This window comes from Grammomys surdaster, unplaced genomic scaffold (assembly GCF_004785775.1).
Source record: "Grammomys surdaster isolate TR1022 unplaced genomic scaffold, NIH_TR_1.0 185, whole genome shotgun sequence".
Classification (NCBI taxonomy): Eukaryota; Metazoa; Chordata; class Mammalia; order Rodentia; family Muridae; genus Grammomys; species Grammomys surdaster.
In genome coordinates, this window is record NW_021604630.1 from 18,411,736 (window position 1) to 18,423,885 (window position 12,150).

General features: G+C 41.4%; 1 protein-coding gene across 1 annotated transcript; it reads right to left on the reverse strand.

Moving 5' to 3' along the window:
• Window positions 1-4,258: 4,258 nt before the first annotated feature.
• On the reverse strand, window positions 4,259-11,605 carry Triml1 (tripartite motif family like 1). The gene is made up of 6 exons (XM_028768338.1): window positions 11,087-11,605; window positions 10,766-10,861; window positions 8,826-9,056; window positions 7,270-7,292; window positions 6,994-7,091; window positions 4,259-5,129 (listed from the first exon to the last, which is right to left on the reverse strand). The coding sequence occupies exons 1-6, from the start codon at window positions 11,513-11,515 to the stop codon at window positions 4,591-4,593; spliced, it is 1,416 nt and encodes a 471-aa protein (XP_028624171.1). The 5' UTR covers window positions 11,516-11,605; the 3' UTR covers window positions 4,259-4,590.
• Between the last annotated feature and the right edge of the window lie 545 nt (window positions 11,606-12,150).

The window sequence follows — 12,150 nt, forward strand, 5'->3', positions numbered from 1 at the left end:
ATAACACGTTCAGAGGGAAGCATTCTATAACAGAGGGTCACATAGCTAGATCATGTCTCAAAAGCAAACAAACAAAAACCTGATGTTCATGTGTTGCATGAATATATTGCATTAAAGAACTCACCTACATGAATTTTGAAATAAATGACTTAAAAGGCCAGCACTCTAGAGACACAACTCAGTTGGTAGAATGCCTACTAGCGTGTCAAAGGCCCTGACTTAGTTGCCCAGCACTATATAAAGCCATTGAGGTGGTACAAGCCTGTGATCCTAGGCCTTGAGAGATTTAGATAGGTAGATCAGAAGTTCAAGGTCTACCTGGATTAAATTAGCAAAGTCAGGACCAGCCTAGACTCTGTGGAGAGCTAACTAAAAACCAACAGAAGAGAAACAACAATGTCAGAAGAGTCAACAGACCTTAAACCTCAACTGGAAAACAGAGATATTTATACTATGACTCAGAACCGTAACAAAATTATAGTTATAGAGTAGCAATGGAAATAATTTCATGATTGGGGGTTACCACAAAGTGAGGAACTGTATTGAAGAGTTGCAGCATTAGGAAGGTTGAGAACCACTGGAAAGGGTCATTTTTGCTCCAAGGTGCCCTCTGTGTGAAACTAAGGCAGCCTATCTCTAGACCTTCCTCTTCTATTTAGTCTCTGTAAACAGACCGGGTTCTCTCCTGGATTTCAAACATCACAGTCTTCAGGATCCTGTTTAAAAGATCAAAAATAATTGACCTGTATGCTACACTCTCTCTCAGTATGCTTCACAGCATTCTAAACAATGGTGAAAGGCAGCCATGTTTTTCCCCCTTTGAAATTTTTTACTAAAGTACAATTTACATACAGAAATTGAACATAGACATTTCCAGCCCATTGCATTTTCAGAGACTGTACAATAGATGCAAGCTGTGCCAGACAAAAACAGAGCAGTCCCAGCACCTCTGAGGAGACAGCACATTTCACAGTTTCTCTTTAAAGTACCTCATAAAAACGTAACTGTGGCTAGCAGGTCTTCAGACCTATTCAGAAGAAACACAAACTCCTCCACTGCTAACTTGAGAGTCCCAAGCTCAAGGGAATAAAACAATTTTCAACTTTTAAAGTCTAGTGTGCAGTGTGGCTCTCCATGTTTACACTGCTGAAAACTGGCTTTTGATTGTGTTCATTAAGAAAAAAACTCATTATAAAAATAACCAGCATAGAGTAAGAGTAACATGAATCCCTCTAGCTTAGCCAGAGGGTCTTCTGGTTTCTTCTAGGGGAAAATTGGGTTGGGATAATATCTCAAATCATCCGTCTGGTCCCTCCCTGTGTGTTTTCTGAAGCTCTTTTCTGATAGTTTACTCCAAGGACATTGGCTTCCTGGAGTGACAGAAACAAAGTGCCCTGGAAAACCAAATAAGACTCTCTTCTGTAAACAGGTTTGAAAAACTAGCAACTAAATCTAGGAAGACAGGGAAGATTGGGACAGAACTGGGGACTTAAAGTAGAGGGACACACACTGAAGGGACAAGAAAGGGATCTGAGAAAGAAACAAGATTGAACTCTTACAAGGGTTCTTCCTCTACCACGGGCCTCTCACCACACATATGTGCATACTGCCAACACACACACACACACACACACACACACACACACACACTCCAACACACCTCAGACTCTTGTCTCTCCAGAGTACACTGCATTGACTTTCCATACTGAGGGAGGGCAGGGAGTCAGACACTTTGTAAGAGGTCCCTGAAAGCATAAGAGGGACTCTACAGTGAGTGGAAGGAGACAAGGGAAGCATGGCCAAAGTGGTAATGAGGTCTGAATATGAGCAAAGTATAAATGCACACATGCATTAAAATGCCATAATGAAGCCCATTGTTTTGTATACTAATCAAAATACTAATATAATTCTTTAAGACATGTTTATTTAATATGTATGAGTGTTTCATTTGCATGTATCTATGTACACTAACTGTGTTTTTGGTACCCAGGGAGAACAGAAGAGGGCATTGGATTCCCTGGAACTGGAGTTACAGATGGTTGTGAGCTACCATGTAGGATCTGGGAATTGAACCCAGGTCCTCTGCAAGAGCTGCAAGTGCACATAACTACTGAGCCCTTAATCCACTCTTGAATATAGTTCTTTAAAAGAAATTCTCCTCATCAAACTGAAGCCTAACAAATCTTGGTAGAGGAGGCTTTCCCTTTACACTAAGACCTATAAAACCACCATGTCTAACATAACACTGCAAAAGAACGGCAGCTTTGAACATTATAATCACCCTTTTTGAACTGGAAGGAAAGAATGAGAATGTAAAATAAAAATCAATGACAAAGATTCTCAAAATGTTTCCAGAAAATTTCCTAATATATAAGAAGAAATAAATAGAATTAGGCTTACTGTGGTAACTCATGCATACAATCTCAACACCAGGAAGCTGAGGGAGGAGATAATCCACAAATTAAAGACCAGACTGGGCAACATCCTGAGTTCCAGACCACCCTGGGCGACAGTCTTGTCTGAAAATTAAAAAAAAAAAGAAACTAAATTAGAATTATAGGCTCAAAACAAGAGTTATGAAGTGGCATGATCTCGTCTGTTGCCTGGGAGGGTTTCTGGGATGAGCACCCAGAGGGCTGCATGGGGAAGGAGGCAAGGCAGGCAATCAACGAAACTGGAATTCCTTTGTCAGCACTGTAAGAAATGGGTAGCAGTCTGGCTGGTGTGTTGACTGTCAGAATACAAGAGGATGAATAATTGACAGCTATGGTGTTGAAGGAGATTATGTTCTCTGAGCAAGTACACGCCTTTGAGGCAGACATTTCTACCTCACTTTACTCAGGAGACTGAGGCACAGATTAAGGGCCTACCTTAGGGTAGTCAGTAGGTAGGTAGAGAGCCACAGATGGAGCCTGGGATGCTTGTTTCAAAGTCTCTGTCCTTCACTTTTGTACCTGGGTAACCAGAAAGAGATGTGCCACAAACAGAATGAAATACAAGTTTCAGGCCACTCTTTTGCTTGAGGTCCTGGTAAGATCCTGACCCTATTGTACCATTTGCAATTTTATTAATATTGTTTGTCTTTTAAATGACATCCTTCACTTGCATAAGCTTCAGGCTTAAAAAAAAACAAAAACAAAAACAAAAAACAAAAAACAAAAAACAAAACCTTGTTCCCTACTAGAAGCCAATAGAAATCTATAATAGCACTTCCTAAACAACCCCCTCCTTTCTCTCTCTCTCTCTCTCTCTCTCTCTCTCTCTCTCTCTCTCACACACACACACACACACACACACACACACACACACAACCTATCCTTCCTCCTTCCCTCATACCTTGCAAGTACCAGGATGGCAGAAGGATGCCACTTTTGCCTGTTTGGCCAAAAGGACTTCTGTCAAACATAAAAATCTAATGTACAAGGTTTTTCTCTTTTCCTGACTTTTATATGACCATTTTCCCTTTTCATATATGCTCTAAATTTTTTGGTGCCGTGTTTTCCATATTGCACAGATATCCTGTGCTTCCTGACAACTTTCAGAAGGATTTTTTGAAGTGCTCTTTTGAAGAGCAGAGGAGAACCAACAAAATGCATTGTCCCCCACGAAGGCTTTGTCTTCTCACAAAATCCTTACACTAGACAGATTCTTCCCATGTTTCAGAAGAGTGAGTCAGATTCAGAGTTGAAATGCTTTGTGATAAATCTAATGTTTGCCAGGCAGTACATCTTAGAAGGTTGTTTGGCACAGGGTATGCATGTTTTCCCTTGTCTGCAGTCCTACCTCCCTCAGCAGGTGCGGAGAGATCCACCCAAAGGAGTACCACCTGGACACCACACCTATCCTTCTCTGAGGTAGGAATAGCTAGCACGCACCTTCCAGGGACTGAAGGACTTCTGCTCTTAGCAAGTATCAGATGTGTAGCCAGCACTCTCAACTAAACTCCAAACCACTCAGCACCCATTGCCTTGATACATTTATTGGCCAGACCTTTAGCTGCAGTAGGCTATAGAACATTGTAGGCTCTTAAGACCATACTAACATGAATGGTCTTGATGGTAACAAATATTAACAGCATCCTGAACTTGTAAGCTTTCCTGAGGATGTTTGCCAGGCCTTGTAGAAAAGTAGCTTTCCAGAGGAAGCTTAAGACTCAGCTGACAGAGGAGTTCATTTAAAAGGTGGCCACATAGGCAAAGCTATACATATTAGATAAGAATACAACCTGCAAGGGGCTAGGAAAGCAAATAAGCAGACTGAAAAAAAATGCCATATATTTATAAAACTGGCCTATGACATATTGACAGGTAAAAACAGATAGTGACAGTGCTATATGTTGAGTGGCCAGCACACACAGTGTAGCTCAGATAACCAACTGGGTTAAAGGCAGGGTATCATGTTTCTATTCTTGGTGTTGAATAGATATTTAATTGGCTCTTCATTGCAAAACTGGGTTTGTAAAAAGTCTTTGGGGAGGGAGGATTTTTTTTTCCAGGTAATCTGATGCGTGATGTCTTTAAATGCAGTAAACATCTTAGTGTCTAGGCTCCTCCTTGACCTTGTCTTTGATGAAGGATCAGGGCACATCCCTCAGACGTGGCAGATGATCAGAGGGTCTGTATTTGTCCCCTCATTTGGAAGACAAGGGGAAAAGATAGGTCTGAGCGCTTCGTGGAAAGAGGTTGGAGGGAAGCTGTAGATCAGGGACTCATCTGTCGCATTGTAGAAGGCTATGTGTCCAGAGTCATAGTCCAAGAACACACCAACTTTATGCACAGGCTCTCGGACATGTTGACCCTTCAGGGGCGATGAAACCCAGAGACTGTAGTCGTCGCCAATTTTTAAGCCTATGAGTGAGAAGAGGTCGCCAGGAGGCTTGGGGAGATTCCCTTTTCTGTTCACAGAGTCCTTACAGATACCCACTTCCCACTCCGTCTTCTTTCCCACTTCCACCTCCCAGTAGTGTCTCCCACATGTGAAGATCTGGGATCCCAACACAGTTGCAGACTGATCAAATCTCTCTGGGTTGTCAGGTAATTGCTGTCTAGTCCCTCCGTATCGCACACTCTTCAGATCATCGGACAAAAGCAGGTAAGCATTGGCCGTGGCTGGATCTAGAGTTATATCTGCTGCAAGAAGACATGAGAATGAATCTTTTGACATCCTTGGCAACCACTCATGTTTATTAATTTTAAGCTAAACTCTTAATAGATACTCCTATTATTATTTATTTGTTTACGAGACAGAATTCTAACCAAGAAGCCCAGGCTGGGCCTTAAACTTGGCAGTTCTCTTCCATGCTGAGATTTAAACATGACTACCAAGTCCATCTAGGCCTACTTTTTAACTTAGATATTAGGCAGGCAAACAACCCCAGTACTCATAAAAATAAAGTAATAGGATATGAGTTCAAAGCCAGCCTCGGCTGCATAGTGAGTGTGAGTCTGGACTACACAGCAATATCTGGCTTCAGAAACAAGATTGAAGCCAAACAGTTCTATGTAATAAATTCAAGAACAGCCTAGTTTATACTGTAAAATTCTATTTCAAAATGAATACAACTTTCAATTTAATTCAGTGCATTTGATAAGATAGCCTCCTTCAGAAAAAAAAAAGTCCACCTCTAACTGGGCTTAACATCTTATGTCACTAACTCCAATACTTAGGAACCTTAAACAGGTGGATTAAGATGAGTTTAAGGCTAGCCTGGGCTATGTCATAAGACCCTATCTCAAAATCAACAAATAGAACAGAGAACAGAATCTCTGAGCTTGGTTTTCACTACCCATGGAATAGACAGGGAAACTGTAAGAAGAGACAGAGTAGAGCCACATGAAGAGAGATTAGACACATCTGAGGATGAAAGGAAACTGTAAGTGTAATAAATGTCGTTTTCTAGACAGTTTTAGAATTCTGGTTATCTGTCTACACAAGGATGCCCTCGCTGGTAGCCATGGCAGGATTCCTGCAGTTCAGATAGCAGACAAACAGGTAATTAACATTTATTACATTCCGTCTAAGTGAACAGGCATTAATGTGTTTAATCATTGTTGCAACTATAATATTCTCATATTACATGCAACAATACATAGAGAGTAAACAAATAACATGTGCTAGAGAGAAGATTCTATAGTTAAAAGTACATGATGCTTCTCCAGAGGACTGCAGTTAGATTCCCAGCACTCATATCTGATGGCTCACAACTACCTAGAATACCACCTCCAGGAGATCTGACTAGACATTCTAGTTCCTTCATCTGCATGTACAGTGTGCATACACCCCTCTCCAAACAATGCACCTAGCAATCTCAGGACCCCTCTTCCCCAACACACATCAGGCTATATATACCTTCATTTTTGAATAATCATATCAGGCTATACATTACCCCCATCTTTGAACAATGATATGTTTCCCATCCCAGATTACAATCCAATTCAGTTTCCACTCAAATGTTTCCAAAGTATCTATTATATGACAAATAGAGAGGCCTTCCTCAAGCAAATTAGCATCAAAGACTAATACCCAAGGTTGTTCTCTGACCTCTATACCCATTGACAGGCACATACACCTACACTCATACTCTTGTACACACCCACACCATGATCACCCCCACCCCCACTGCCTGCCCATATACAGAGATTAAAACAAAAGAACTTAACCTAGCTTTTGTCCTAACGAGAAGAGAGCTGACAAAGCAGGATGCACTGCAAGAAGGTAATTGTGTGTGGTAGGTATGGTGTGTCCACATCACAGAACCCTTTGACAACAAGCAATGCCTGACAGAACATCAAACAAGGCTTCTTGTGTCTTGGCTCATGCATAAGGCATATTTGCGACTTGGTGCCTTAGCACTGGCTCTAGATACTGTAGCTGGGAGCCTCGTGTCAGAAGAATCTTGTCAGAAGAAGCTACCCAAGAACTCAGGGGTGCCCATAACATGTGCTGAACTTAACTATGGAAATCCCTAGAGATGCAACAAGAAGATGGACTTACTACTGAATTTTTTCAGCATCTCTCTCATCCCGGTGATGCGACACAGGCTCAATTCTGTGATGGTGGTCTCTGGACACTGAAACAACAGGGACTCATACCTTCCAAGAGAAAACAGAGCCTCATTCTCTCTGTGACACATACCACACAACCTGTTCCAACCTGTCAGTCCATAATATCTCTTCCCAGCAACATCCACATACTCTTCCCCACACCACCACTATTTCAGCAGCACCAGATCTCCATAAACTACACAATGGAGACCTAATAGAAACCTACCGATCCATGGCTCCTTTGACTTCCTAGGGATATAAAGAAAAGAAAGTTACTATGCATTCATCTCCATCACTAGCGAACAGTGAATCAATTCTCATCCCAATCTCATACGAGTTACATAGACTCTACTTCCATGATCCTAGCACATCTTGAGAGGCAGTAACAGGTAGGATAGGAGAGTAAAGCCTCGGCTTCTTCTAAGGATGGATTTTAATGAACATGAGATGTTTCTCGCTCTGACCAGAGAATAGTTTGTTCTATTTGCTCACACCCAAGCTTTTAATTAAAGCAAAAACAAAAACAAATCTTTTTTGTAGGGAGTAGGGAATGCACTTTGTCATAAAACAAATACAGAGGTGAAAGGAAAAATTAAAGGGAGGCTCTTCTTCAGGTCACATGGATCCAAGCCATGGACAGAATTCATATGGTCAGCCTTGACAGCAAGCACCTTTACCCACTAAGTGATCCCCTTTTTTTAATGTGTTTTAGCATATATTCATTGTGTATAATAATGGATTTCATCCTGAGAATTTCATATATGAATGTATTCTGATGTATTCATATATATTAATAATGTATTTTTGTGAATCTGTATATGCACATAATTTTGATCTTGTCCTCTTCCCAAACTGTCCACAGTTCTAATCACATGACCCTGTTTGTTTGATGACCCAAAGAGGTTAATTAGGGTTATTTATAGGAGCATGGGTAAGGGATTATTTACAGAGTATGGGCAGCTTACCGGTGGCTACATCACTAAAAAAAAAGTCTCCCCCCACCCCCAGCAATCACTAACTGCCTAGACATGCTCAGAGATAACTGGGGACTCCTAAGCCCTCCTTCCTTTAATATTTGAATATTTAATACCTGAGGTCAAACATTAACCTCATGTCCCAGGGAACCAGAGATGAGAAAAAAAAAAAGTGCCCAAATTAGACCGTACTCTTTATAGAGTCTGATCATGAATAGGAACTAAAGCAGAAGTTGGTCCTGTGTCTTATGACTGAGACAGTATTAATGATGCAGTAGCCTAGGGAGATAGTAGGCAAAGATGGAACTGTGGACTTGGCACACAGAACACATGGAGTCTTAGCTGTAGGACAATCAGGTTTCCTTAACAGCCATCAATCTTATTATTAAATATTTGCTACCCTAGGTCCCTTTTCTAGGTGATAATCACCTGTAGGCTACAGACACTAGTATTTAATCCATATCAGATCTTTGAAAAGATTAAATTGACTATGCCCGGTAGCTTACAAATAAATCATGAATTTCTAGACAAAGCTCTGTTTGCAGAAGCATGTCCAGAAGAAACTAGTCATCACGGGGCTCGTTTGTGAAATGTTTTTTGGTTTTTCTTTTCCTTGTTTGATTTCTCCTCCTTTTCAAGAATTTTTGATACCCAGAATGTCAGTTCCTTAGGGGAACTACAGAATTTAATTTTTCAGATGAATACAGGAAAAAAAATGTAGCTCCTATGGCTTGAGATACTATGGGCCACTGTGCATTTTCTTTTTTCCATTAATTTTTTCCCATGTCCTCGTGATTTTTCGCCTCACCTCAAAAGACTCTAATGTCAAGTTTTGACAGGTGGACTCGAGCCGCCCAATCATTTTGTTGAGGCGGCGGATTTGCTGGGTCAGATGGATCTCATTTTCCCTCAGCTTCTTCAGGTTCTGCTTTTCCTCCTTCTCCAGGAGCTGGAGCTGGAGCTGCTCCTCTTCCTTCAGGAACTGATGCATCTTCATATATTCAGACACAACAACTTGCTTACAAGTCTTTGTCTCCTCCTGCTATCACATGTGCAGAAAAATGCACAAGTACACACATGCACACCACACACACACACACACACACATACACATGTTAGCAACAGAAACAGTCCTATAACGTATAATTTATATTGATATGATGGATGAAGAGTAAAGTTTTGAAAGGTGTATATGTACCCAATAGTCAACAAGAATTAGGCTCTCTAATCTATAGAACTGTCATTTCTCGTGAACGAAACAAACAAAAGAAGTCAAAAGCGTGACATACAGTAATCAGCACTAATTGGAAATAAACTGAAATCAAAGAGGAAAAAATTTTGAAAATAACATTACAATTAATAGTAGGAAAATGCAAAAGTGAAATAAAGTTTAAAAGGAAAAAAATTATGAAAGGTGAATGTGTAGATTATTAAACAAATATTGGTTTTAAAAACAAACTTGGCATCGAATCACATACTAGAAATACATCACAAAAGTTGCTCTTAATTCTGAGATGTACGGCAGCCTGGTGGCACATGCATATAAAACTAGAACTTAGGAGGCAAAGGCAGAGGCAGGAGGATTAGATGTAAATCTGAGGTGAGTTTGTCCACACCCAGGACCAGTTTCCCAGATAGCCAGGACCATACAGCAGGACTCTGCCTCATAAAGCAAACAAACAAAAACTAATTCAATGTGTGCGATGAATGGTTGTCTACCACATTTGAAATCCTAGTACTTGAGTGGTTAAGACAGGGAAAAAAAAATCAAGAGTTTGAGGCTAACCTGGGCTACATAGGGAAAGGCTGTCTCAAGCAAAATTCCTCATTGTCTTCATTTATTAGGAGACTCAAATATTCACTTTGAGTGCACTAGCATGTGTGTGTGTGTGTGTGTGTGTGTGTGTGTGTGTGTGTGTGTCTGTGTGTGTGTGTGTGTCTGTTTGTATATATTTGTACTTGTATGTGGGTGTGTGTGTGTGTGTGTGTGTGTGTGCACAGTACATCTGTACAGACCATAGGACGACCTTGGGTGTAATCAATTTTCACCTTTGACTTGGTTTGAAGTAAGGTCTCGTTGCTGTGTTCGTCAGGCTAGCCCGCTGTTCAGCTTCTGGGGATTGTTGTATGTCTGTCCGCTATGTCTTGGTAGGGATCACAGGGGGCTACAAATTCTCGTCCTTCTGGCTTTTATGTGGGTTTTGAATATGCACACTCAGGTCATGAGGCTTGCATGGCAAGTGCTGTTACCCACTGAGCAGATTCCCCAGCCCTGATGTCTATACTGCCTGTGCCATACTAAACATTAATTCTTTGCTTTAACTGCTAGGCAGTTCAAGTCCATATCTGTGACTAACCTCGGGCATTTGTTGCAGCATGATTCAATCTACTATTTTGCCATTGTCCCATCCTTTTACTTCCTTTTAATTGACATGCAATTTTTTCCCCTGAGCATCTGAGAGACTCATTTTTAAAACTGGTTTCCATCCTATCTTGCAAATACATTGCTTGGATTTTAAAGAATACTAATTAGATCAATTATAATAGACTAGCCAAGGAAGATAAAGAAAAACAAATCTACTTGTGGTGAGTGAACGAGCCCAACTGTGAGATTCCCAAGTGAACACACAGTGATGGGCAGCCAAAGAGCAGTCAACTACCTATGAAAAGACTCAGAAATGGTCTTTTCCCCTTGACACATAACCAAGGTATCTCACCCACAAGATCAAACCCTAGACAGACGCTGACCTTATACAGCATCACTCGCTCCTTCTCGTGGTTCAGGATGGCCTGAGCTTCCTTCTTCTTCTTCCGTAAAATATTTATGATATCCTGGAGCTTTTCCTGCAATAGAAACAAACCCCTCAGCAAACAGGCAGGGTATCCAGTGGCAGAAAGCTGAGGAAAAACAGTCATTGGAAGACAACTGAGGATCTCAAAGAAAGGATCTCAAGAACCACACTACATGAAGATATATGCCCATGGCTGTCACCGACAGAGACCTGGATGAGAATTAGCGGATAAGACCAGTCCTGTGTTCTGAGGGTACTGCCGAGGATCCCAACTTACTTTGTGTTTCTCCTCAGTCTCACTTGTGAAATATGCCTTGTTCGTCCCATGACTCGGCGGTGAGAGATTAGTGACACTCTGCTCATCGTCAGAGAACACCCTACCGGGCCCTGGTGTTCTCCCACAGACGCCCTGCTCGTCCTCCTCGTTCTGCAGCCCCTGGGATCTCAGCTGTCTGCCAATATTAGCCAGTCTCCCCAGTCGCTCGTTGGCTTGGAAATGAGGGGCTCCCAAAGTCCTCCAGCACTCGGGACAAGATAAAGGTGTGTTGTGCTCCTCCCAGCTCTTGAGGAGGCACATCAGACAAAAGCTGTGCCCACACTCGGTGGTCACTGGACTGCTGAAATAATCCAAGCAGATGAAACAGGTCAGCTCTTCCCTGAGGTTCTCCATCAAATCTGCTGTGGACATTTTCTCATGGTTGGACATCAAGACAAGGCTACACTTCTAGTCTGGGATTACAGAAGTCCTCTTCAGTCACAGCTGGGTGATGATTGGGTGCTGTGTTGTTATCACAAGGAACTCTTGTTCTCCTCTGTGCCTGATTACACTGAATGATATGTGCTCTCCAGCACAAAGCCAATTGTGACTTAATGTGGAACTCCTGGGCTCTGACTCATCACCAACCCCAACCTTTTACTGAATGTTTTTCTATGCATGCCACATGCTAAATTTTGGGTATCTGATATAATTGGATTTTTCTTTTTTTAGCTAGTTCTTGTATGTAAATGGCATCATGAAACCATTTAAACACATGGGTTTGGGGTTCAGAAGATTAATTACTTAGTGTAAACCAGCACAAAAAAATGTAGTGGCCTCTGATTCATGAATAGAAAGTATGGTTGAAATCCTTCAGTAGACTGCACTTGACAAAACTAGTTGGGAAAGAAGAAAAGTACAACATACATTCTTTTCTCATTACACCCTTTTCTCTGTTTCACCAAAGCCTAAGCTTTCCACACCGTAATCAAGTACTCTGTGCATTTGTTTGATCGTATTCATCCTAATAAAGAACTATACCATGGAACTATTCCGTGACCTTAGGTACACAGTAAATTGACAGT

Bases quoted from the DNA above. Each gene is read 5' to 3' on its own strand.
- Triml1 (XM_028768338.1), bottom strand. From the start codon at position 11,515: ATGTCCAACCATGAGAAAATGTCCACAGCAGATTTGATGGAGAACCTC. The intron at 10,862-11,086 runs GTAAGTTGGGAT...TTTCTATTGCAG, and splicing joins AGACTGAGGAGAAACACAAA to GAAAAGCTCCAGGATATCAT. The intron at 7,092-7,269 runs GTAGGTTTCTAT...TTCTCTTGGAAG, and splicing joins GTCAAAGGAGCCATGGATCG to GTATGAGTCCCTGTTGTTTC.